Here is a 26,908-nt window from a genome sequence, read left to right as displayed (position 1 = left end):
CGACAGTTAACCCATAGAAATGGCACGGAAGACGGGCTCTCTTTTCCACCATCTGGCTCTTCCTACTGCCAATATATTTTTTCCCATTTTTTGATTAACACAAAGGGCCAGTAGTGTGCCCCTCTGCCTGCCTCAGGAGCACTGCATCAGGACAAAGCAGCCCAGATATATTTGGGGCTCTTCCGTTCAAAAGGACCATCGCTGAGGTCTGTGTCAGGGTACTCACCACTTGTTTCTGCTTCAGGGGCTTCACACAGATATTTCCATCGATGTGCTGTAACAGAGAGAGACTATGAATGCACATATACACTAACAGATGAATAGCTACAAAGCAGTGCCCCTCACAGACTCAAGATACCAATCACATCATAAAAACAGGGGAAGGATTTCCCTAGCACTGTAACATACTGGTCTGCTTCACTTCTGAGAAGGTGCCATAAAATAAGAAATATGGATTTTGGACAATCCTATTCCAGCGCACACACTCCTAATATCAAGACACATTTGACTCCATGAGTGATTATAACAATTAGTGAAAAGAACATTCCAGCTGTTCCAATTTACAAAAGTCGAGCACAACATTTTTCAGGAAATCCTATCCTCTTGTCAAGTATTGTGAGAAAAGCATGGATCAAACTCATTATATGCTACTAAGTGTCATTCAGAATCATGGAGCTGCCTTCCATCTGAACAACAAGTTGCAATTTAGTCTGGCATAAAGACACAAGAGCTTTGAAGGCCAGGATGTGGTCTAGAAAACAGGCTCACTCTATACCCCAGTTCAGGATAGTAGAACCCAAACACCACGAGTTAACATCCATTTAGTGTGTTAAAACGCTGAATGCACAGATTTAAAAACAGTTTCACAGATATGCCTGTTGGGAATAAACTATGCAATGGTGGGGCTAAGTGTTGCTCCTAAATGTATCATTCAGACAAAGCAGGTATGGCCCTGCGGACTGCACAGGCTCTTGCAGGCATATCAAAGATAAATGTTTCGGAATCTAAGTCAGTTACTGCACCACAGCAAACCCATGCCTTATCAGGATCAAACTTGTGGACTTTAAGCAGAAGATGATGAAAATAGGAACTACATTACTAAAGTATCAAATGAACAGTATGAATTGAAAATGTCCAAACCCAACCAAAAACAAACAAATAAAAAAAAGATGCATTTAATTATTTCCAAAATGTCTAACAATACCCAGTACATGTTAAAAAAAAATCCTTTTCATGAGCTATACATAGCTCACTTCTTTTTACTAAAAAATAAAAAAGAAAAAGGACTAGAGGGCACAGACAACCGAGCCACATAACGCAGAGGGAGTGAGAGAATAGGCAGGGGAATAGGTGGGCAAGATGGCAAAAAGTAAGGAGGTTAAGGGTACTTGAAGAGGTTAGTAAATATAAAGAGGTCTTAAGAAGCTTTATGGCCAATCCTGCTGTTTGAAATGGGCGTGAATAGCATTTAGGCAAGAAAGGGGTACGCTGGGGGAAGAGTGAAGATAACTTGTGCAAGAACACCTGTGGTTTACAGTCAGTAGGCAGTATTAAGGGTTAAAGATGCAGGAGGTAACAAAAGACAGTTGTGAAACACTGGTACAAATACAATGGGTGCAATTGAATTTAAGTCAGTTTGAGGTCGGAAGGAAGAACATTTAAATTATGAAATAACCTTTTAGCCTCATTCATTTAGCAGCACTTTAAATTTGTCATTTAAAGATCAGGTTTACATTTTTTTTTAATTTCTGGTCACTAAAAATGTGTCAAATATTTTTTAACAAAATTCTATACCTGGGATACATTCTGCTTCCTGCAGAATGATTTAACATTGCAAACTTGGTATTCTAGTGCACAAGTTCTAGGCGGGTTATCTCTCGTCTCAGGCAAGAACTTAACTGCCCGAGAGCAGTCATCACATGCCCAAAACCTGTGTACTATAACTTGAGGTATGGCTTGTTAATGGAGGATGGAGTCTGTAAAAATGCAACAAATAGGTAGGTTCTACAACCTAAGGTCGAGCCTGGCTGATGTGCACTAGTTTGAATACTTTGCGAAGGCTTCAGCATACAAAGTACGTAACTGGAGCAAACCTCCAGGTTCTGTTGTGCACCATTAAATTGGGTAACAAAAACTATTATTACATCACTTAGAAAAAGAAAGAATTCAGCATGAAACACTGATCTGATATTTAGAGGGATAACACTGTGGATCTAAAAGTTGATCCTGGAGGTAGACGTACCCTTACAATAGCACTAACTTAAGAAAAGAATCTTGGAATATGCAAAACCAAAGGTTTGCTACAAAAACCATGCCAGGTCATCATACATTTTTAAAAAGGGACATTTTATTAAAGAAGGAAGAATTCAACTAATCTGTAAAGCATTTTAAGTCCCAAGCGCTGAGTGAACGCCTGGCAGAAGCCTAGCACTTCTCGGTGTAGCAGAAAAATACAGAAGTACCTCAACCTACCTTCTCAAATGTAGCCAGGAGAATATGCGAGTGTCCTGTGTGTCCTGCAACAGAAAACATGTGGGACTCAGCAAGAGATGTGCACAACAGCCTGCCAAATCAGTCACTGCTGCAAACACTGCACCTCTCCAAGTTATTTGCTATATAGCGGTTCTTTTTTTTAAAAAACTTTTATTTTTGGACGGCAGAAGTACACAAGGCATACACAAGACAATAAATGCATAGCAGTTACATCATGGAGCAGCACATCATAAAGGATACAGCAATCACAACATGGACAGCCGGGCGATATCTGAGAAGGAGCATACCAACCGAAAAACAGAGGAATAAAGTAGGGGCTCACACAGTGGGATCAGAGCCCGTCGGGGCAGGGGACAGACCAGATTCGGGGGTGCCCTCGCTTCGGATGCTAAGGTAAGCGTTAAATTCAGCCCAAATGTTCCTGGGGCGAGACTGAGCCGGGAGCATAGACAAGTACTCTTCCTCGCAATTGCGTGACCAGGTGAGTAAGCGCAACCATTTCTGAAAGACCGGGGGAGTGGGGCTTTTCCAGCTCTGGAGTATACACTTTTTGGCAATCATACAGCCTATGTTTAGGAACTTAGCCAGGCGTCTGGTTTCATCGGTTTTCCAGACCCTGAACAGGATCGACAAGGGGTCAGGATCAACCACAGTTTCAGTTATGTCAGAGAGTGTTTTCAAGATGCATTCCCAGAACCCAGATAGCTCCCTGCAGGACAGAAACATATGCAGGTGATCAGCCTCCTCAGTTCCACAGCGAGGACACAGGGCCACGGCGGCGCGGGCGAACGCCGAAGTCCTGTGTGGAGTATAGTAGAGCCTATTGAGGAGTTTGTACTGCATGGCGCGGTAACGGAAATTGAAGGAGACTTTTTTCGTGTGTAAGCACATTGCGCCCCAGTCGCCATCAGACAACTCCAGGCCCAACTCATTCGCCCAACCGTCGCGCGCCCCGAGCGCCGGATTGTGACGGACTCCTGAAGGATCCTATATAGTGAAGAGACGACACCACGGGCGCCGCCTGAGTTGGCAATGTATGCGATCGCCGGGTTATCCGGGGGTTCATCAGGAAATGAGGGCCATGCAGTACGGAACGCTGCCCGTAGCCTATAATATTGGAGGGTCTCCAAGGCGGATCTGGTGTGGCCTTGCTTCCATGTTTGGGGGTTAATGAACTTGCCTTCTGGGTAGAAATCGGACAGTGCTTGATACCCCAGCGTTCCCCAGTGTTGGGCCAAGGCGTTATCGTGCGTGGGTTCCAAGTCAGGCAGGCGCCACACCGGGAGCCATTTGTAGTAGGGGGGGGGACCTGTTCGATGGGCCTAGCAAGCGTTCCCACGCGTGAATGGTCGTGGCGACAGGGTCAATGGGAAAGTCAGGTGTGTAACGGCGATGTAGTATAAGGGACATCACGTTGGTGCCGGCGGTCGCTAGTCGCTCTAACTTGACATGTGGACGCGTTGGGGCGCCCGGGTACCAGTGGGTGGCATGTTGAGCCTGGGCCGCAGTCCAGTAGAGTAGCAGATTCGGGGCAATGAGCCCCCCTTGTTTATAGGGGAGCGCCATGTCAGTCCACTTCTTACGCACTGCACCGGAGTGCCATAGGAACTGAGAGCATAGTATATGCAGTTTAGTGAAGTAGGCCTACCCCGGCCACACGGGAACGTTGCTAAAAGTGTAAAGAAGCTTGGGGAGCAGGATCATTTTAATTAGGGAGAGACGACCAGCCATGGATAGTGGGAGTGATCGCCATCTTGACATCTTGGCCTCTGCGGTTTGCGCCGCAGTGAAGTAATTGTCGGCTAGCAGAGTGGATTTAGTCAAGGATATCTGCACCCCCAGGTATCTGACACCGTCCGGGGACCAGCGAAGGGGGTACTCAGTGGTGGGTTGTTGGGTAGATTTAGTGAGCGGGAAGATATCTGACTTTGAATAATTGATCGTGAAGCCAGAGTAGGTGCCGATGCGGGTAACGTCCCTCAGTATGGGGTCAATGTGGGTCGTGGGCTCTCTAATGTATAAAAGCACGTCATCTGCATATAGAGATATGATTTCGGGGTCATCCTTCAACCGTATCCCCTTGTGAGCATGACGAGCACGGACATAATCCGCCATTGGCTCAATTGCGAGGGCGAAGAGGATCCGGAAGAAGGGGCAGCCCTGTCGGGTACCCCTGAAGAGTGTGAAAGGGTCGGATGTCAAGGAATTAGCTCTGATCTGGGCCACAGGGGAGGCGTATAGTATTTTAATGAACCTGATCATGTTTGGGCCAACTCCCATCGTCTCCAGCACCAGCCACGTGTAGTTCCACGAGACCATGTCAAAGGCCTTCTGAGCATCCAGAGTGAGCGCCACGGCCTGGGCGTCTTGATTTATACGGGACATAACATTAAACAGTCTCCTTATATTATGAGAGTTGGACCTGCCGGGGACGAAGCCTGCTTGGTCCTCATGGACCAGATATGGCATAATGGGGAGAAAGCGGTTAGCTATGGTCTTAGCAATGATTTTCGTATCTAGGTTCATGAGGGAAAGGGGCCTGTATGACCCACACTCGTCTGGTTTGCCAGGCTTAAGTAGTACCGTGATGACAGCCTCACACATGGATGGGGGGAGAATAGAGGAGTGGAGCGCTTCGACCCAGACCTCGAGTAGCTTGGGAGCCAGTATGGCCACGTGTTCTTCATAAAACTCAGCCGTGAGGCCATCAGGTCCCGGCGCCTTGCCTTTGGGCAGGTTAGAGATGGCGGCCACTATCTCATCCAGCGTTACCGGGGAGTCCAGTTGGTCGCGGGCAGCAGGGGATATTTCGGTGGTGGGGATCTGAGCAAGCAGCTCGCGCATGTGTCGTTCGGAGTGTTCGGGAGGCTGGGAGTAGAGGGACCTGTAGAACTCAGTAAATACCTCCAAAATCTGTTGGTCAGCCCACTGTACATTGCCAGATGCGTCTTTGATGGAGGTGATCTGAGATCGGCCAAGTTCCCCCCTCACCACGCCCGCCAGAGTCCTCCCCGGTCTGTCACCCTCGCCATATTTCCTGGCAGCCTGTGGGCGGCTGAAGTACTGGACTTCGTTGTTAGCGAACGCATTGTACGCCTGCAATTGCTCGCTGATTTTGAGAAGTAAGGCGGATCGGCGCCAGTGGAGCATTGCTGCTCCAGCTGTTTTAATTTAGCTTCAGAGCGACCGAGGCTGGCTCGGATGGTTTTCAGTACCCCGGCCTCCCGCGAGATGGACATCCCCCTGATGTATACCTTAAAGGCCTCCCACCTAACCGCGGCTGAGGTGTCTTGGAGAGAGTTGTGGTCAAAGAAGGATATAATGTCTGCGAGGATATCAGCCCTAAAAACAATGTCCCTGAGGGCCTCAGATTTGAAGCGCCAAGTGCTCAGTGTCGGAGTGGGTATACCCAGCCTCATAGAAAGTGTGATTGGGGCATGGTCAGACAGAGTGCGGGGGAGAATCCAGGACCCCTCTACCCCTCCCATGGTTTCCCTGGACACTAAGAACAGGTCTATACGAGACGAGCTGTCGTGGACAGATGAGTAATAAGTATACTCCCGGCACAAGGGGTGTACTGTCCTCCAGGCGTCGCAAACATTGAGCATCTGCATATGGCCACGCAACCTGCGTGCGGCACTGGTTAGGGCTCGAGAGGACGTGCCAGTCCTATCCAGGACAGTGTCAAGAATAAGGTTTAGGTCCCCCCCCATACAATCTGGACTCCCACGTAGCCCAACAATATAGCAGTTACCGCATCGAAGAACTCAGGAGAGTCAACGTTGGGGCAGTAAGTGTTAACAAGTAGGTATTCTCTATTCACCATCGTGCAGTGTAGTATAACATAGCGACCCTCAGGACATACGTAACTTTTGTGCAGAATGAATTTGATCGATTTATGGATCATTGTGAGGACTCCCCTGGATTGGGAGGAGTAGGAAGTAAAGAATCTAGTGGGGCCCCACGACGGGGCCACGGTGCCCGGAATGTGGCCATTGGAGTGTGTCTCTTGTAGGAGTAGTATCTTACAGCCATGTCTATTAGCAAAGGCCATGATCTTGCGGGCCTTGGTGTGGTTGCTCAATCCGCGAATGTTCCAGGACATTATAACGGTAGACATGTCAGAGGCGGATCTCTAATCCGGCACACCCGCATCAGTGAACATCCCAGGTATAGCATCAGTGTGCACCACCGGGGTTGAGGTCGGGAGTGCGCTTATGTTTTGCCAGTGTGCGTGCCGTGAGCCCTAGTATGCCGTATTTTCCAAATACCCCATTCCCACCCACCACCCTCACCGCTGACCCAACTTCAGTAGTGTGAACACCACCCACCCCCAACTGTGCAGAGCCGGGCCGGCCCCAACATGGCCCAGACTGCCCAAAAGCCCAACCGGGGCTGACCCACAACAAGGGCATATCCAAGAACAGTGCAATCGCAGTGGGGTGCGCCGTTGCCGTGCGGAAGCACGCTAGGAACCAGCTAGTTCCGTTACAAAACGAACATTATTAGCGGACAAAACGTGAATACCCCAGTCCCACCCAATGGAGCGCAGGGAGCAACACACACATCACAGGGGTCCAGCAACCCAGCCCAGGCGAAACCATGAGAAGAAACATGTCCCAGTGCTCGTGAATAGAGGGCAACGGTTGCAACCAGACCAAGGGAGCTGAGTATGTCAGAGAGCAGCAAGGGTAAGTGTGGGAGAATAACTTGGACGGGATAACAGGTGCTCCTCGGAGAGCAGTAATTAAACCTGCGTAGGAAAGCCTTGTATACAAGTGAACGCGGAGGTGTGGTTACTCATGGATATGAACAAAGAGTGGCAGGACTCGGTCTACATATAAGCATAGTATCAAGGCATCACAAAGCAAGCATAGAATTCACTCATTCATATTATCATCGGCCGGCGGGTGGAGAGGAACATGTGCCTCGATGAATTTGACCGCCTCAGATGGCACTGTAAAAAAGTATAGTTTGTCGTTGAACATAAACTTCAAGCATGCAGGGAAGAGTATGGCGTAGGGGATGTTCCTTTCCCTGAGGAGTTTCTTCACTCCAAGGAACTAGCGACGTTCCTGCTGAACTCCGGTGGAAAAGTCGGGGAAAATCCTGATCACCTGCGAGTCCAATCATAACTTGCCTTTTTCCCGTGCGAGGCGTAGAATTAGGTCGCGGTCCTTGAAGCTCAGAACCTTGGCAATGATGGGTCTCGGAAAGTCACCGGGTTTAGGCCGGGGTGACAGCGCCCTATGGGCCCTCTCGATGGTAAAGAAGGGAGACATGTCTGGGTTACCCAGTAGTTCCTTCAAGAGATCCTCGACCGCCAATTCCAGTCGACCCTTCAGCGCATTTTCAGGGACCCCAACGATGCGTATATTGTTTCTGCTCAACCTAGATTCGAGGTCATCACATTTGGCTTTAACCGCCTTCATATCCGAAACCAAAGTGGATACAGTGCCCTGAAGTGTAGATATATTATCTTCATTGGTACCAATCCTGCTTTCGGTCTCAGTGATTCGAACCCCCTGCTGATCCAGTTTGGCTCTGAGTGAAGCTACATTGGCATTAATGTCATCGAGCTTTTCATGGAAAGCTGCAAAGTTTCTAGCCATGGATTCCATTATCGCTTTGAGGTCAGTGGTGGGTGCCTCGGCGCATGACGGGTCGTCAGCCGAGTCGCTTGGTGCGTGGGCCGAGTCGGGCCTCGGGGTGGCTTTAGCGAATTTGTCCATGGCCCCAGTTTTATTGTTATTCCTCGATCTGTAGACATCGTAAATACTGTGAGGAGATGCAGGAGAGGTTCAAGGCAAATGACAGTGGTCCAGCCCGCCGATTCAAACAAATCCTGACAGAGGCGGCAGGAGCTGTAGCATCAGGGAAGTATAGAGTAGCAGCAGGGAGAGAGCGATCCAGCCGCTTGAGAGGGTGAGGGTGGTGTCCAGAACAGATCCAGGGTGAGCACCGCAGGAATGCAGGCCTTAGTGCATAAGCGGGTATTGCATGGGGCCGTGAAGGTGATGACCCGCAGGGAAGCCAGGCCGTGCCAAAATGTGGGCCCCAGTATCAATCCGGAGTGCAGGGACCTCGCCGCAGGATATGGGCCCAGAGACCAACCAAGGTGGCGCAGGAGCCGGCCGGGGCCACGCGGCGCGGGGAGAGAGGCCCAGATCGAGGATGGCCTGTAGTCGATACGGGGCAATGTGGCTCCGGCGCGCAGCAGCCCCAGCAGCTCCTCACCTGGTATGTAGCCGCAAGTGTCCTGTCAGGGAGTAGGTGCAGCTCCTCAGGTCCTCGGGCGCCGCCGGCAGCTGCGTAGAGCGAGAGGTCGTGGGCCGCAACCAGGCCGCGAATGACAGATCAGCGGGGCCCCAATAGAGTGCCGCAGCCAAGCCCGGCGGCGGGCGCAGCACCTCCAGGAGGGGCGCACCGCTCAAGTGTTGAGCAGCGCGGAGGAGGGGCGGTCCAGGGTCCCCAGCACCGGGCTCTCAGGCCGGGCAGACCGGGCTCATCAAGGCCCGAGGGCTCCGGCCCTAGAACGGGGAAAAAGTCCAGGGCGACCGGCGCGAGGCACGGCCCAAGCAGCGGGCGCCGGTCCAGCGAGGGGCGCGACCCAATCCGCGGCGCCTCTAACGCGGACCGCAGGGCGTCTTAGCAGGCGGGCCAGTGGAGGGATGCGGCAGGGGAGGCCTTAGTGTGGTGGCGGGAGCCGGGAAGGAAAGTCTTCAATGGGGCGCCGAGCACCGCGGCAGCCTCGAGAGTTCCGCAAAGTGGATCTCCGGCTCCCAAGGTCCGATCCGAGGCAGGATCGCAGCAACACGTAGCCACAGTAATAGGGATGCCAGTGGGTCGGTCGGGTAGGCGCAGAGCTGCATTCGCCCGCAGATGTCCTCGGATGAAGAGCGGCTGTGCACGGAGCTCAAGAGCTAGGCAGCCATCTTGACGGTTGCTCAACAGCGCCCCCCCCCCCATATAGCGGTTCTAAGTGCAGGGATCCTTCAGATGAACCAGCTCTAAGGTTCAATAACTGTGCATTTAAAAGTACCCCAAGAAACATTAATATGAGGTAAACTTACAATCATCTTATGCACACTGTGAAGAGAGAAATGGTATGCATGCAAGTTCTTTTTGACACTTGAGGGATACTATCTGAAGATTGAATGTACATATGCAACAGAGGATAGTTCTACAATTTAAAGTTGAGCCTGATTGGTGTTACTAGCGCTGGGTAAAGTTGCTGACTAGGGCATAGCAGAGATGATATACAACCTGAAACAGCACTCCCATAACAATTCTGTAGATGTCAAATTTCTGTGAAGTACAATGAGACTGGGTAAAACCAGAGCATTTCAATAGATGTAGCTTTAATACAACAATCAAGCTAAAACTATAATGTGTAACCAGAAAGCATAACTTCTGCTGTTCTGAAGCTACTTACCAATATCATCAAGCAGCACAACTTGTTTTAGAATATATTAGCAGTTGGCATGATTTTTCCATTGAACAGCATTTGAGTTAATAGCAGAATAAATGTATATTCTGGATTGTAACCATATTATTCAGGTCATTCATCTGGTTCAATCTCAGAAACCCCTTCCTATGACACATGTTGGTTGAAGGACATGAAGGTAGAATTGTTGGATATTAAAACTCTGATTAGTAACAGCAAAGCTTCAAATGCCCCTGGACCAGATGGTCTGGCAAATGCCACACTTAAATCCAATATTAACCTCTGGTGCGCTTCCCTGAATGTTTTGTTTCAGGATATGTTGAAGTCCAACAAACTCCCTGCTTCTTGGAAGAAAGCCTTGATTGTGGTTATATAGAAGAAGGGTGCTAGATTAATTCTGTGGAACTATCTCGTTGCTGGATACCTCAAGTAGAAATTATGGGGCAACAAAAATTGCAGCTTTGGGCATTAAATAATGGCTGCAATGATAAATATTAATCTGGCTTTTGACCGGGTCTAAACACATCCCACAATTGCTTTGCAATTCATTTGCTACAATCCAAGGCTAGCGAAGAAAAAACTGTGCCTTCCTATACATATAACAGGCCTTTGATCGAGTAAATCGCTCCATTCTTTGGCAAAAATTGCACGACCTGGGGTGTCCACATGGAATAATTGCCATGTTAATTGCCTTACACAGACACCAAAGTGAGAGTCCGGCTAGATCAGAATGCCAATTACTCTAGATGGATACATACCCATTGTGGATGTGATTCATTTCTACTTAACATTTATCTTAACGATTTGGGAAAGGCTCTTGGGAAAATAATTTTCCTCCAAAGTTGGGAAATCGCATAAGTTATCTAGCCTATGCAGATCTAGTTTTGTTCGACTTGACCCCAATTGGTCTTCAAAGATATTTGACAGTGATCAACTCCTATCTTACATCTTTGAATTTACCATTGAATGTGTCTAAATCAAAAGTAGGGATGATAAATAACACCAAAAAAGGAGACATTTAAAATGGTCTATTAACCATACACGACTGAAAGTGATCCCTAGTTTTAAATATCTAGGAGGTGAAATCTTTGAAAGACTATTAGGTAGAAGCGACTTAACTAAGACATTTTTTTAAAATAAGATTTAACTCATTAGTATGATCTGCTTTTGCCAAAAAGTTTGGAAGATTTTCGGCACTCCGTTTGGAAATTTCACCAGAAGAAAATTCTGTGTCTGCTTTATGGAGCCCACACAGGGATTTTAATAAATCAATGGGACAGATTGGAGTCAATGCTAGGGAAGAGGGTGCTCATACTCCCAAAGGGAACCCCCACTGCAGTCCTCTGACATGAGATGGCCCCGATTTCTCTTCAGGCTCGGCCAGATTGGAAGAGACCGCAATTACTGAAAGTTATCATATAGCCTTCTGAAAATTGCTCGATGTTTGAATTAAGTACTGTACTGTTTACAAGTACCTACAAAGTTTGGAGAGATTGGGTGCAGGAATTCTTGAAAATTATGAGATGTTACAATTTAGACACACTGCCCTTGATGGACCCATCAATTAATAGTAAAAAGCTTCTTTTCGAATCTGATTGGATTAGGAACAGAGTTATAGCTATGAATGATCACCTTTTTTATCATTTAAAATAGGACATAAGAGCTTTTAACACTCTGCCTTTCTACCTCACGCAACATCCATCCAGAAAACAGATTCGATAGGTTACGTTTCAAATTAAATCTGCTACTGACTAAAGAAGTTGCTGGTGCGAGACAGGGCATCGCTCGCTCAGAGAGAATTTGCAGGTACTGTGCACTGAGTGTTGAATCTTTATTCCACCTGATTATAGAATGCTTTGCTTTGGTAGATCTTCGCCATCACTTATTTAGTCGTTTTGTGCGCAATGATTGCTTTTTAATTATTGAGTGGTTTTGGGCTAGAATTCTTAATAGTAACGAACTTCCGTTCGACATCTCAATTCAAAAATGAATTGTCACTGTTTTGCACTAATCAAATTGCACTGTATTGTATTCACTGATTTACCTTGTTCTTGTGATTTTAAACTGATGAAATGTATTGTTTTTTAATTTCTAGTATTTTAACAAAGTTTTTTATTTGCTGATTTTATGATACTTTTTATATTGCAAAGGTTTTGTGTAACCACATGCAATTAATAAAATAAAAAAATATTGTTTTACAAAGTAACAATATTACACAGATAATGCTACAAACGGAATACGCAAAATATAGTTCTACACACTGTTATTTGAAAGAAACTGTGGATGGGCTAATGATTTATTAAATTTATTTAGTGTTTAAATTGCATTAAACAATAAGAACACTAACACTGTAGGTGAAAGTCTGAATAAATCAACACATTTTTAAATAATCTAAAACAAACTTCCCCGGATTTGAAATATGCATTCCCGATCATGACAAATAGTGACAAGAAGGAGTTGACTAGGTTGAGCAAACCTAGGCAACTGCTGAATATACTTGCTGTTTATTCCTATCTAATGCTACAGGAAAAGAGAACTAATGTAAACTTCATCAGCGTGAAAGCTTAATTGGGATAACTGAATAGCACAATATTATTTGTTTTAAATAAAATTGCCATCCTGTACTATTTAGCACAGGGTCATCTTGCTGTTATTCTTGTCGTTATCAGTTGCTTACATATAAACATCCGCGTTCTACTGTTTCTGCCGCTTGGATGAATGACATCAATATTTGTTAGAGTGGCGAACAGGCACAGTGCGATGTAGCTTAGCCTTTAGAAACCAGCTGTTGCAAACAGTTAGAAGGGATGGCAGCTTAAGGGCTGAGCTCCTGAGCCCTGTACTTATCTTTCTATTTAACATAATTAACATCATGGTTGAGAAGACTTCTGGACCATCACAACCCTAAAAGAGACAAAAAGGAGAAGGCAACGCAGCAGATGGTGACAGGAGAGTGGACAAGATGCTGGAGCACTTGACCAAAATGACTGCTGACATTGCTGAATAATGTACGCATAGCAGGTTTCCCTGAAAACATTGAACAAGGATGCTCCACAGATTTCTTGGAAAATGCTCTGATCAAAATGTTTAACTGGATCCAAAAACTCCTCTGGAGATTGAGAGGGCTCACAGGTCTTTAGGACCAAAGCCGACTCTTGGACACTTCATCATTAAATTCTTGAGGTTTCCAGTGAGAGTTAATATCAAGAAGAGCTTGTGAGCTGAAAGATTTAAACTGGGCGGGAAACAAAATCATGATCTTTGGAGATCTATGCAAAGATGTGGAGAAAAGAAGAGCCTTTAATATGGCAAAGGAGAATGCTAGAAGTAAGGAAATAGTACGATCAGACTGAAAAAAAGGTCTGACCACCCAAAAAGTCCAAATAATGCTACCACCAAAGGTTCAAACACCAAAAGTTCAAACCTTTGGTCCCCTGCAAACTATACTGTGTGGTATAGTGAGCGGGGGACACCCCTGCAGCTACCGAAAAAAAAAGAAAAGAAAAGGACCCTGCGGCACCGGTCCCCGATCATGGAAGTGAAAGGAAACTGGCGCAGCAGGGACTCAGCGTGTAAAAAAAGTGTTTATGTTGGGGGTGTTGGTGAGGGTGTGGGAGTGTTGTGGGTATGGGTGGGGGCATGGGTGTCTAGGGGTGTTGAATGCGTGTTCGCATGGGAAATGTGCGAACCTTTTGTGGTTCGCACATTTCTCATGCAAACTTTTCCGCGACGGAAAAATCGCGCAGATCCAGGAGTAAGCACCTGAAATATTATATGGTTTATCCAGCAATTCTGCGAGTTGTTTCAAATGGTCAAACTCACTCTTTCACTGACTATCGCAGTGCAGAAGCCTTTCATTCTGATTTGGAGGTGGAGCCCATGGAGGATTCAAGCATGCAGAGAAATGGTTTAGCCGGGAAAAAGAAAAGATGAGCAGTGGACTACAATGTTTTGCATGCTGCTTTAAATATTTTATAACTTTTGTTTGGTTAGTGTTAGTTTTTGTGTTAGTTTTTGTGTGTAATATGAACTTTGGCTAAAATGCTGTTGGAACTGTTTCACGTTTGTATCGGTTTTAAAATTGAAGACATGCGATCGGATGCACCCGGAATATGAATATTAGAGGAAGGGACCCAAGTTGCAGCGTGCGTGCCGTGATGACGTGCAGTTCAATGAGGAAGCTGATTAAATGGTAGGGAACTGGAAGGACATATGGAATGGAGACATGGACACTTTGCGTCCTACAAAGTCGGGGGATGTGACTGCAATACAGTGGTAAGGCGCAGCATATATGTGGAATGGAGACATGGACATGGGCACAGATTGGCACCCAGTCACACTGTGTCCTGCAGAGTCGGGGCCGTGATTTGGATGCAGTGGTAAGGCGCAGCACAGCTGTTATGGTGCGGTCACCTACTAGGATAATGCTTAGTAGATCACGGGTGCAGCCCTGAGGAGAGGACTTACAGTGTGGAGCAGGTATGGATCCAAAGCATCATATGTTTGATGTGTGCTGCAGAGGAAGCAGGTGCTGTCAAGTCAGGATTGTAAGAATTCATTTTATAGATCAAGGGAGCCTAGTTTAAATTTTCCTTCCAGCTATGCTCAAGTGTGTCTACAACTGAACAGCAGGTTTTCTGTAATTAATACGCTGCTCAAGTTGAGGGGCCGGATCTTACAGGGGAATGCGACCAGAGATTTGGGAAATGTGCACAGTTAAATATTTCAGCTGCAAGATCACCCAGTTACTTTTACTTTTGTGGGTGACTGATGCACAAGGGACCTACAAAGCAGGATGTGACTTTTGTAATAAAGAGTGTTCCAGCGGCTTTCTATATTGACATGGGATACATTACTCACCGTAATCGTATTTCTGATGCTTGTATCATGCTGTGCATTGGCCGACATCTAGTGGAAGCTGCGGAGTATTACAGTTTGTTTTTCAAAAATCAAAAATGGGCGTCGACACAGGGCGTGCCAGTAATACTATCCCTAGTGTGACGTCCACTGTACCCATGATCCCACACGCGTGTAGGACCCTCAGATTGTATTTTTTTCTGACATGAGGTAGCATGAGGAGAAGTGTGAGTACAGATGATCCAAGCAGATAGAAAGAAAGGTAAGACTACAAGCATCCATGCGCCTTCTCTCAGAGGGGAGGAAGGGTGGGTCGCATGTGAATCTAAGCAGATACAAGCATCAGAAATACGATTACGGTGAGTGATGTATCCCTTCTGAGGCTTGTGGAATCTGCTTAGATCACATGCTGTGCATAGATTAGCGAGCAGTACCTGAAGGAGGGTGGGATGTGAGAAGGGTCATGAGCAAATAAATGTCTTACAACCGCTTGTCCCACTTGGGTATCTGTCTTGGAATGGTTGTCAATGCAGTAGTGCTGAGTAAAAGTGTGAATAGAGTTCCAAGTAGCTGCTTTGCAAATGGTGTCAAGGGGGGCATTTGCTATGAAAGCCAGAGTGGCCCCAATGCCTCTTGTAAAGTGGGCTCTTTGCCTTTCACTCCGAGTTTTTCCAGAAATGGAGTAACACAGCTGGATACAGTTAATAATCCACTTAGAGATGGCACCTTTAGAGACGCGATCCCCCTCTCTGCCTGTAGCTACTGAGACAAACAGTTGGTTTGTTTTCCTTAGCGGTCTGGTCTTGTTTACATAGTAGAGGACCGCCCTACGCACATCTAGCGTGTGTAGTTTCACCTCAGCCGAGCTCTAAGGGTTTTGGAAGAAAGCCGGAAGCTCGATGTACTAGTTCACGTGGAATTTAGAAATAAACTTAGGTGAGAACCTAGGGTGTGTGCGTAAAACCAGTTTATCTTTATGGACAGTAAAGAAAGGATCTTGCACTGACAGAGCCTGAATTTCACTGACCCTTCTTATAGATGTAATAGCTACTAAAAAGGCCGTCTTGTAAGTCAGGTGTTTGAGACTGCTTTTATGCATGGGCTCGAATGGGGGGCCCATGAGTTTAGAAACCACCACGTTAAGGTCCCATCCCGGTGGTGGGTTAGAAATAGAAGGGTGAAGTCTCTTTACTCCTTCCATGAAGGCTTGAACTACTGGTACTTTCCACCACAACACCTTGTTATGGGAAGTGGTGTATTCCGACAGAGCTGCCAGGTGTACCTTCAGTGAGTTAAAAACCAGTCCTGCATCCAGCAGGTGGAGCATGTATGTAACAATAGTGGAAGGAGTGCAATCAACTGGGTTGATTTGTTTATTCTGGCACCAGATAAAGCTCTTCCATTTGTCAAAGTAGCAGTGCCTCGTGTTTGGCTTCCTAGATTCTTTGAGGATGTCCATACACCACTGTGGTAAATTGAGATGTCCGAACTCTATGACCTCAGGAGCCATGCTGCCAGGTTCATTGAGTTGGGTTGAGGATGCACTGTTTGACCTCGGTGCTGGGACAGTAGGTTGTACCAGGTCGACGTTTGATCGGGTCGCACTCGGCTAATCTGCGTAAGTGTGGGAACCACGGTTGTCTCGCCCACATGGGAGCAACCAGGACGAGCGTCATCGACTGTTCATCTTGTTGACCACCTTCCTGATGAGGAGTTGGTGGAAAAGCGTACGCAAACATTCCTGACCAGTTCATCCACAGGGCGTTCCGCTGGGAGTCTGGTTGGGGGAACCTGGATGCAAATCCTGGGCATGGTCTGTTTTCGCTTGTGGCGATTAGGTCTACAGTGGGGAAACCCCACAGAGAAGTTATCTTCTACGACTTCTCTGTGTAGACACCATTCGTGTTCTTCTGGGAGGGGGTCTCTGCTTAGAGCATCCGATAGAGAATTGAGATCCCCTGGAACATGTTGCGATGACAGGAAGATGTTCCGTCTTGAGTGCCCATATCCAAATTTTCTGGGCAAGCTTGGACAGATTTGGCGAACAAGTCCCTCCTTGCTTGTTCAGGTAAAACATGGCTGTAGTGCTGTCCGTCCCGATTTGCACTGACAGATTTAGCAGGTGGGGCTCGAACGCTTGAAGCGCTCTGAATACTGCCAGAAGCTCTAGCAGGTTGATGTGATTCTTGCCCACTGAGTGAGACCAGAGACCCTGAGCTGTGCGGTTGAGATGGTGAGCTCCCCACCCTGTCAGGCATGCATCGGTTGTGACTACCGCCTGTATCTCGGGATCGTAAAAGAGTTTCCCCTTAGACAGATTTTCTCTTGTCCACCAGTTTAGGCTTTATACATGTGTTGGCGAAACAACCATTAGATCGTCCCACTGACCACTTGCCTGAGACCACTGTTTCGCCAACCATTCCTGCATGGGACGCATGCGCAGGTGTGCGTGGGGGACCAGGTAAATACATGACGCCATCATGCCCAGCAACCGCATTGCTTTGCGTACCGTTATCTGGCGACCGGACTGATATTGCGGAATTTGCAGCAGTATATTCCGAATTCTTTCCTCAGAAGGAAAGGTCAACCCCTCTTGAGTGTCTAGGATAGCTCGTAGGAACTGTTTGGAGGTGCTTGGCACCAGACTTGAATTTCTCATTTATTGAGAAGCCCAATTCAAAGAGGAGGTTGATTGTCCTTTGAATGTTTGTTCTGCAAATTACTGGGGTCTCCCCCGTGATGAGCCAGTCATCCAGGTAAGGGTACACCATGATTGCCTCCCTGCGTAGGTGTGCTGCCTCCACCGCCAGTACCTTGGTGAATACCCTTGGAGCCGAAGCTATCCCGAAGGGCAGTACCTTGAACTGGTAGTGCCGACTGTCCACCTTGAAGCGCAAGTACTTTCTGTGCGCTGGGAACATGGAAATATGAAAATAGGCATCTTTCATGTCCAATGTTGCCATGTAATCCCCCTTTTTTAGGAGGGGGATTACCTCTTGGAGAGTAGTCATGCAAAATTTTTGGGGCTTGACATACTTGTTTGCAGGCCGTAAGTCCAATACTGGGCGCATTGTCAAATCTTTTTTTGGCACAAGGAAGTAAGTTCAATAAATACCCTTGTTTACCTGGTGTCCCGGGACGAGTTCTATCGCGTCCTTTGTTAGCAGATTGACAATCTCCTCGGGGAGGATCTTCTGGTGTTCCAAAGAAGGTATTCTTTGTCGTGGAGGATGGTTCCGGGGACGCTCTAACAGTTCTATGCAGTACCCTGCGGATACTGTGGACAGCACCCATCTGTCTGATGTGATCCCTTCCCAAACTTGGGTGAAGTTGGAAATGCGTCCCCCTACTGGGGTTGCGTGAGAAGGGACCCTGAACGGAGCGTCACTGTTTTGGTGGAGGCGTGCCGCCTCCTCTACTGGGACTGCCTCTATCCTTACCACGTCTTCTATTACCCCTGCCTTAACCCTGGGTAGACTGTTGGTTATTATTGTTCCACAGTGTACCCTGCCCCTGGGAATAGTTAGATCCTCTCTGGGAATTTTGGCCGCGTGGGCGATGAAAATTGCCATTCCCTCTCTGAGGGGGTTTATTGGTTAGTTGGCCTAGGGATTTGAGTGTCTCACACTTGTCCTTGGCATTTATCAGCGCGTCCTCTACCGCCTTACCAAACAGATCCGGCTCCACCGGTTTATCTAACAATGATGCTTGGGTTTCAGCTTTGAATCCAGACTGCCATAACCAAGCGCGTCTCTTGATAACAGTTCCTTCTGCTATCAATCTGCCGGCGTTATCCGCGGCATCAAACGTTGCTTTTAAAATGCAATCGGACACGGCTCTTCCCTCCGCTGCAACTCGTGCCAACTGGCTCTTTAAGGGTTCTGAGGCGGAGTCTATGAGTGCCGCGACTTCTTCCCACTGATGGCAGTTGTGGTGGAGTTGGCAATCCTTGCCTGGTAGGCGGAAGTGGAGGCTACTTTCCTGCCCAAACCATACAGTTTCTTGCTCTTCTTGTCGGGAGGAGCTTCGGACGATGACAAGGGTGTTGCAGCCCTCTTACGGGTGTTTGTAACCACCAGGGAGTCCGGTTTCAGATGCCCCCTTATATACAGTGGGTCTGATTGGGCTGCCCTGAAAAGTTTCTCAATCCTGGGGTTCACTGCCCTGGTGAGGTTAAGATTTAAAAGTGAAGGGTCTATTCTTCTCTGAATAGACTTAAGGATAGGGATGGCCTGAGCAACAGGCCTCCTTTCTCCCACTAACTCTTCGGCGAAGTCCCTCTCCTCTTGAGCACCCTGGGTGTCAATGTGGAAATGTTCTGCCGCTCTGACAGAACTTCATTCAGGAGAGGTTGATTGTCGACAGAGGAGTCGGTAATCGGGGGTTCTTTCTCTACCGGGGAATCTACTTTGTAGGTCTCAGGGTCTTCATCTTCCTCTTCTTGGTCCTCATCATCCCCATAGTAGCCCGTACCAGTTTGCTCTTCCAACATGCCCAAATCTGTATCCTCACAAAAGGATGCATCCCCTTGATATTGGGAGTAGGGCTGTATATAGAAAGGGTCCGAAGACCGTGTTGGGGCTTCAAACCGGGACTTCTTACTTGGCGGTATTGGATCCGTAGAGCCTGAGGGTGCTGACCCGTCGGGAGTAAAGGAGAGAAAGTGTTGAGGGTTTTTTGCGTAAAAATCTGCCAATGAAGACATTCTTGACATAACCCTCTCTATGTCATCACTAGACCATTCTCTAGAACTGGGAATGATCCTTTCTTGGGCTTTCTCTGCCTTATCCTGACTAGACTTACTGGTTTTAGCAGGTGTCCTTGGGATAACAGAGGACTGGGACTTGTCTGTTTATGTGGAGTGGGAAGTTTTGAGGCGTGTGAGGAGGCTGAGACTGCTTCCTCTGTTTTCCCCCCTCCCCGTGGGCGGAAGAGTGTTTTCCCTGCTTTTTCGCCCCTTCGGAGCCTTCCGACGCCTGGCGTCGAGGTTCGGGGGTAGTGTCCCTATCTTTAGAACGTGGAGGTAGGGACTCGGGAGCCGCCCTTACGCGGTCTGCGGGCGCTGACTCCTGGAGTGCGGTCTGGGGATGGAAGTCGGCTTCGTCTTCAGACGATCGAACATCCGTTACCTTAGGGAGCGAGGCACTCTTGGCAACAGTGGGTGATTGCCTGGAGTCATGCGGCGATCTAGATCGAGAACGCCCAGAGGACACCGATTCGGACCGTTCTCTATGTGCCTCTTTCCGAGAACTCGATGTGCGCGTCGAGTCTCGGTTGGACTTCATGTGCTTTGTGGAAGTGCTGTGGGTAGCGCTTGCGTCGCCGGGCGTCTTCCCCATAGCCGCCCTGCCGGACGACCTTCCGAGGTCAGGGACTTGCGCTCGGCTGTCTCTTGACACCACGGTGCCCTCGCCGTCTGAAAGCACGGCATCGCTGAAGGCGCCCTCCGCTGCCATGGCCTCCTGACGCCTGCCGTGGTGGGCCCAACGCTTGATCGAACGGTCCTTAAGTGTTTTCGGTTTAAACCTACTACACGCTCTGCAGTACGCCTCGGGGTGGTCCCTCGGCAAGCAGAGATTGCACGTGGCGTGTCTGTCAACCCAAGGGTACTTGCGGTTGCACTTGGGGCAGAATTGGAAAGGGGTACCCTCCATACGCACCTTGTGGCAGTGGGCTGTTAAGTGTAGGAATATATAAGAATGTACCTATATACCAAAAGAGTGTAGAGTATGTACACCCCCCACTCTCCCTACTTGCAGGGCCGAGGCCAGAGGCCTTCAGAGGCCCAAATCCGTTGTGCAGCTGTCGACAGTAAATTTCTTCTCCGGCCGGCGTCGAGTGTTGAAGTTCGGTGACTCGACATTGGGGTGGAGAATGGGGAAAATATAACAATATTTTTGCAAAAGTATGGCTAAGGCCAGGGAACTCCGCAAAATGCTTGCGACCAGTATGGCGGAAAAAAACAATCTGAGAGTCCTACATGCGTGAGGGATCATGGGTACTGTGGACGTCACACTAGGGATAGTATTACTGGTACGCCCTGTGTCGACGCCCATTTTCGAGTTTCGAAAAAAAAATTGTAATACTCTGCAGCTTCCACTAGATGTCGCCCTATGCATAGCATGTGATCTAAGCAGATTCCACAAGCCTCAGAAATAAGGTTATGTGCTGCTGTCATATTGATGGAGGTGCGCAGTGAGTTACTAGCTGAACATGAACAACATTTTCTGTGCTTTCCTTATGTTGACCGTCATGCTCTCTGTATTGGACTATCTTGTGGGAGCTGTGGGTAGTGGATTGTGGCGATAGACTCTGCAGAGATAAGTGATAACTCAATGGAAATGGCAGGGGTGGGGGGAGTCATAGAAGGGATTGATAATATGGTTATCTGTAGAAAGATTTGAGTGTGTAAGCATCCTCATGATGCTTGATTAACATGGAATGAAATGGGCGAATGCACATAAAATGTTTGATGTGAATAGCGTTTGACTTGGATTGGGATATGCGATGAGTGCAGCCTTATTTTTTTAGGCGGCTGTGCTTTAATACGTAATCGCACATTTACTTATGCCTGATACTCAAGTATGTATGCTTTTTGCATTGTATCATAACAATAGGACATCATCTGTGGGAATCTGCGGTTACATAAACAATTGATTCATTATCCTGGGCAATGGTTCCAAATGTAATGTTTCTATATGCAGAATAGACGAGGTGAATATCTACATATTTGGGAATAGAGATATGTTAGATTTACTTGCACTTGACGTATAGCTGGTAACTACTGTTGGACCAAGACGATTTGTGACTTTGGGTGGTAGGTTGATGATTGAGGAACATGATAATGATGCTGTCATGGGAGTGTGCCAGCTTTTTCTTCATGACATAAGCGATACATGAGTTGGTTGGCGTAATGGGGGTCTATGTGTTATGTATATGTTTGAAACATTGGGAATGTTTTGAGTCTACTGGGGCAAGGATGTTAATGTTACTTATGTTTATACATAGGTAGATACTTATTGGTTTTGTACTTTTGTTGGGGTGTTTGGTAAATTAAGTGATAATGGGGGGAACAAGTTGGATGAATGGAATACTTTGTGGACATATGTAATATGGTGTTCCGATATTCTAAGGTTGGGTGGAATAAGTGCTGAGGAGTAGTTTAAGCAAATGAATGCAACATTCGATGTATTGCAATTGGGAGTAGTGATGGGAGAAGGGGAGTTGGGGGTAGTTGTGTTGGGGGAAATGCAATGGTTATAACTACATAAAGCTGGAAGTTTGAGGGAATGAAATACACATAAATACAGTCTGTTCATTGTTATGAGGCATTATATGGTATTACATTTATGTTAATTCTGCAAATGATAGCTGGGTAATTTAGATAGGAGCCTTTGGAGTTGTAATAGGAGAGAAAAAAACGTATTTGAAATGTGGTTGACATGGACTTGGATTTCTGGAGGGGATGATTTGGAACACTATGTATTTGGGGGATGTGTGCTCATAATGAATCTGAGGTATGGATTCAGATTGTACAAAGATTTGAAATAAATCAGGGTTTATGTCTTTGTGTTTTTGTTTGTATGATGTCCTGTCTTCGTGTGTTGTTTGATGTCAGAGATCCCAGAAGCAATACGATAATGGGTTGTTGTGTTCAGCGTTTGGCAGTTTATAATAATGTCTGGCTATGATACTAGCTTGTTTAGTGAGTAGTAATGTAAGATAGAACACTAGCTTTGGTTATGATTAGGAGTAAAATTCTTGATAAGTATAGTGTGATGGGATGGCGTAAGCGCACAAAGGTGATGGCGAGATTATGGAGGTTAACAGCAGATAGTGTTTTTACAAGAAATGCATCTGATGGATGAGGATAGGTGGTTTTTGCTTAATTCTAGGGGGAGTTTAAGATTTAGCATTGATAAGGTGATAATGGACAGGGAGGGTCGAATGATTTTTATGGATATCCAGTACAGTGGAAAGAAAATCACACTGGGATGTGTTTATGGTCCTTGTTCGCCGGGAAAGATGTTCTTTGATGAAATATCACGATTACTTCGTGAAATACATGGGGAGATGGTTATTTTGGGGGGTGATTTTAATAGTGTGTGCGACTATAAAATTGATAGGACTAGTCAGTTTAGGTACACACATTTTGGTGTATCTAGGGAGTTTGAGTTTCAGTCTTCAAGGGAGTACACGTTTACTCACCTGTACATGATACGTTTTCTAGAATTGATTATGTATTAGTCACAGATAAATTGATAGATAAGACGGTTAATGTGAATATTAGAGAGAGAGATCTCAGACCATGCTGGATTTACGTGTGAGCATAGATAGGGGGGTGCCTACTTGTGTGAGGTGGCGCCTTAAGGTGGGGTTTTGGGTGAAGAGGGGTTTGAGGAGAGCATCCAGGCAACACTGGAGAGCTACTTCGAGGAGAATGAAGGGTCTGCAGAGTTTAGGGTGGTATGGGATGGTTTTAAGGCTGTGATGAGGGGGGGGAATTACTGCATATCTCAGAAATAAACATTTGGGTGAATTGAGATCAATGGATGATAGGCCGTCGTGCTTGCAACATAAATATCTGCAGTCAGATAGAGTCAAAGATAGGTTGGAGATGTCGCAAGCCCAAAAAATGTTGGTGTGTAAAACAGACCTGTTGGCAGAGAAAGACCTTTTTTTTTACGAAACAAATATTTTCGGAATGTGGTGACCAGAGTAGGAAGCTACTTGCTAGTAGACAAAACGGAATGGCGGAGAAAGAGTTTATTCAGAGCATTATGAATGAACAAGGGGATATGGTCATAAAAAAGGTTCATATATGTAAATGTTTTAAGAGGTTCTATGAAGTTGTTTGTATGCAGAAGAAGTGTTTCTCTCCCAGACGGAATTAGAGAATTTTCTAGCAGCTATAGACATTCCTAAACTGACATTGGAGGAAAGAGGTAATTTGGAGATGGACATTGAGACGAATGAGGTTGTGCTGGCGATTGAACAATTTAGGATAGGTAAATCTCCAGGAAAGGATGGTTTACCTGTGGAGTTTTATAGGAAATTTAAGATAATGCGGCATTGGTCTTTATGGATGCGGAAGAAGCATTTGATAGGGTAAGTTGGAAGTATTTGAGATTTACAATGGAAAAGATGGGATTTTGGAATAGATTTCATGGGGTAATTGGTTGTCTTCAGGGTGGTGCAAAAGCAAGGATTAGAGTGAATAATGTGTTATCTGAGGCCTTTGCACTAACTCTGGGAACAAGACAGGTTTGTCCCCCATCGCCTTTTTTGTTCAATATTGCTTTGTAGCCATTGATGGCCTGCATTCGCGGAGAACAGAGTACCAGGGGTTTGAAGTTCAGACAAAGAAATTAAAGTTCTTTCGTAGGCAGACGATATGGTGGTTGTTCTTGCAAAATCCAGAGGGGGTAGGGGGGAAGTGTAGCCCTGAAGAATATCTTTGACAAGGTGAGTAATCTTTTGGGCATACAATTAATTGGGATAAGACAAGTATTCCCACTTGCTAGGACATGTATAAGGGATCATTTTTCGGTTTGGAATTGTAGATGGACTAGACCCGTGTGAAGTATTTAGGAGTTTATCTGACGAGAGACGTTAAAAAGATGGTGGAATTCAACGTGGAGAAAATAGTGGGTACTTTAGAAAAGGATAATAGGAAGTGGGAGTGTTTGCTTATGGGAGTTTGGGAGAAAGTCAATGCTATCAAGATGACTATTACTGAAGGTGCTTTATGTCATGCAATCCTTGCCTTTGATTTTTTTGAAAAAAATGATAGCTACTATTGACTGAGTTTTTCAAAAATGTTTATGGGGAGAGAAGAGGGGACCAAAGTTTCCGAAATTCATTTTGATGCGCGATACGAAACACGGGGGTTTTGGTTATCCGGATTCTGAGAAATATAAACGGTTTATTTTGAAGAAAGCAGCATAATATTTGACAACAGGGAGTGAATTGGAGCCCTTTTGGATGTTGATTGAAAGGAGTAAAATGTCTGGATTTAATTTGAGTGCTGTTGCTTCAAGGGGAAGACTACATGGGAGGGGTAGTAGGTTGCCAACTATTGTTGCGACTAAAGATGTGCGTGTTTGGTGGTTGAATATTTTTAATGGGAATTTGTAACTCAATTACGGGGCCTCACTTTGGCTTAATCCCGGTTTGCAGATTGCCAATAAACTCATATATTGGAGGAGTTGGGTTTCAAGAGGGGTTTTGTGTGTTGGGGATGTGATACAGGATGGTCGTATGTTAACATATGAGGAGTTGCAGGAGATGTTTCATTTAGCTAAGAGGGAGAGGAGTAGGTTTGTAGCGCTAAAAGCATTGTCGAGTGAGAGGCTAACTATGTTAAGACCATTATAGGAGGAACCGTTGGGTTGTAAGATTCTCATGTCATCACCAAGAATTGTAAGCACATACACTAATTTAATGCCAGCTAATTGTGCGGTTGTTGAGTCTGGGAAGTGAGTATTGGAGAAGTGGGAGGAGGAATTGGGATGTGAGATTACGGAGAAGGAGTGGGAGGATATGTGGGGTGCGGGATATAGGAGCAAGTTGGATCTTAAATTAAGGCTTACACACCAGAATATATTAGGACTTTTTGTCTTGGACGCCGGTGCATGTGTGTAAATAGGGTCTACTTGATAATTATTTGTGTTGGGGATGTGAGAAGGAGAAAGGGACACTCGTTCACATGCTGTGGTATTGCTCTTGTGTGTTGGACATCTGGACGGTAATGTTAGACAGACTAGATCCGATACTGTCCATAAGTCTTCCTAGGATGCCTCTAATGGTGCTACTTCTGTTGAGAAGGGGACGATTCAGGGTTGCTCGAAGATATGAGCAGTGGGTTGATAAGGTGCTTATTATTGCGGCGAAGCAGGTGTTGATGGTATGGAAAACTAGGAAGAAACCTTGAGTGGCGAATTGGATAAACAATGGATTGATGTTATTAGGGTTTGAGAGGGTGATGCTCCAAAGACAGGACAGAGGAGATAAGTATCTAGCTCTCTGGGCACCATTTAATGAATTGTATGGTGATTGAGTATCTGAGGATTGTCTGAATCCGGTATGTTTTATTGAATTGGTAGTGGGGATTGGGGTGTTCATCTGGGACCTTTTTGTTTGTTTGAATGAGTTTTTTTGTTGTTGTTTTTTGTATGTTTATTGTTTGTGCACTCTGTGTGTCTTCGTATTTGTTTAGTGATGGTGTTTTGTGTACACAAGATATATGACTGGGTAAATATGCATAAGGAGGAGGAATTTATGTTAACTGAAAGTGATGTAGATGAACTTAGTGTACTGAATTGGTCTTAAAATGTTTACTTATGTAACATTGCGTAGTGGGAAGCATATGTTGTTGCACTGCTGATAATTGTATTGTCGATGCTTTAGGCATTTGAAATTGTTAACTAAAAGTAAAAAAAAAAAAGAAAAAAGCTCTAGAAATTTCCTTTAAGGCAACAAAACTGCAGACTATGAGGGGGTACATCCTTGAGGACATTGCTGACCCACAAGATCTTGACATGCCTGGGTAAGGAAGTAAGCCAACTAGGCCAATACTGTAATTTATAGTCTGAGCCTAAAAATAGGCACTTTTGCCAATTTATCAAAATCCTGATTTTTAATGTTATGTTAAATTGATTTATACCGCGCACACGCTGCCACTTTCATGGTCTCCAGGCACTCATATGCTTGTTTCAATTAATTGAAAGCACAGCTAAATTACAAATCTGTACTGCCTTGGGAACAGATATCTTAATGAAATAATGTGGATCAAGAAAACTTGTATGCGCCCCTGTTATAATCATATTAAGGTTAGTAACAACGTTTGGAATGGGATTGTGTTTGATATTCCTGATCAAGTTCAGGATCTCCAACTTAAATCTAATATATTTGTTTCGTTTTTTATAATGCACTAATACACAATATGTTTCAAGGCACAACTAGACAAAGGGGGGACAGGGATGACAGAAAACAATAGTCCTACTAGGCCTTGTGACATTCGGATCATGCAAGTGCAGTAAACAGAAGTGCAGGGGAGAGGTGAGTGCCGAAAGCTCAGGGGAGGCCGGTTTGACAAAGCCCAGGGATTCC

General features: G+C 46.1%; 1 protein-coding gene across 7 annotated transcripts in view; it reads right to left on the bottom strand.

Moving 5' to 3' along the window:
- RNF157 (ring finger protein 157) overlaps positions 1 to 26,908 on the bottom strand; it is a 1,722,220-nt gene that overhangs the window by 1,092,387 nt on the left and 602,925 nt on the right. For all 7 annotated transcript variants that reach the window (XR_011305109.1, XM_069654703.1, XM_069654704.1 and 4 more), the window contains 2 exons: positions 2,473 to 2,516; positions 227 to 274 (listed from right to left, as the gene is read on the bottom strand). Coding sequence is in view for 6 of the 7 variants with exons in the window: in XM_069654703.1 (XP_069510804.1) it covers positions 227 to 274; positions 2,473 to 2,516 (92 nt within the window). In the remaining variant the exon portion in view is untranslated. The remainder of the gene's footprint in view (positions 1 to 226; positions 275 to 2,472; positions 2,517 to 26,908) is intronic.

This window comes from Ambystoma mexicanum, chromosome 3q (assembly GCF_040938575.1).
Source record: "Ambystoma mexicanum isolate Mex_15411 chromosome 3q, UKY_AmexF1_1, whole genome shotgun sequence".
NCBI lineage: Eukaryota > Metazoa > Chordata > Amphibia > Caudata > Ambystomatidae > Ambystoma > Ambystoma mexicanum.
The sequence above is the reverse complement of the archived record's forward strand: the minus strand, read 5'-3'. Positions and strand labels throughout refer to the sequence as shown.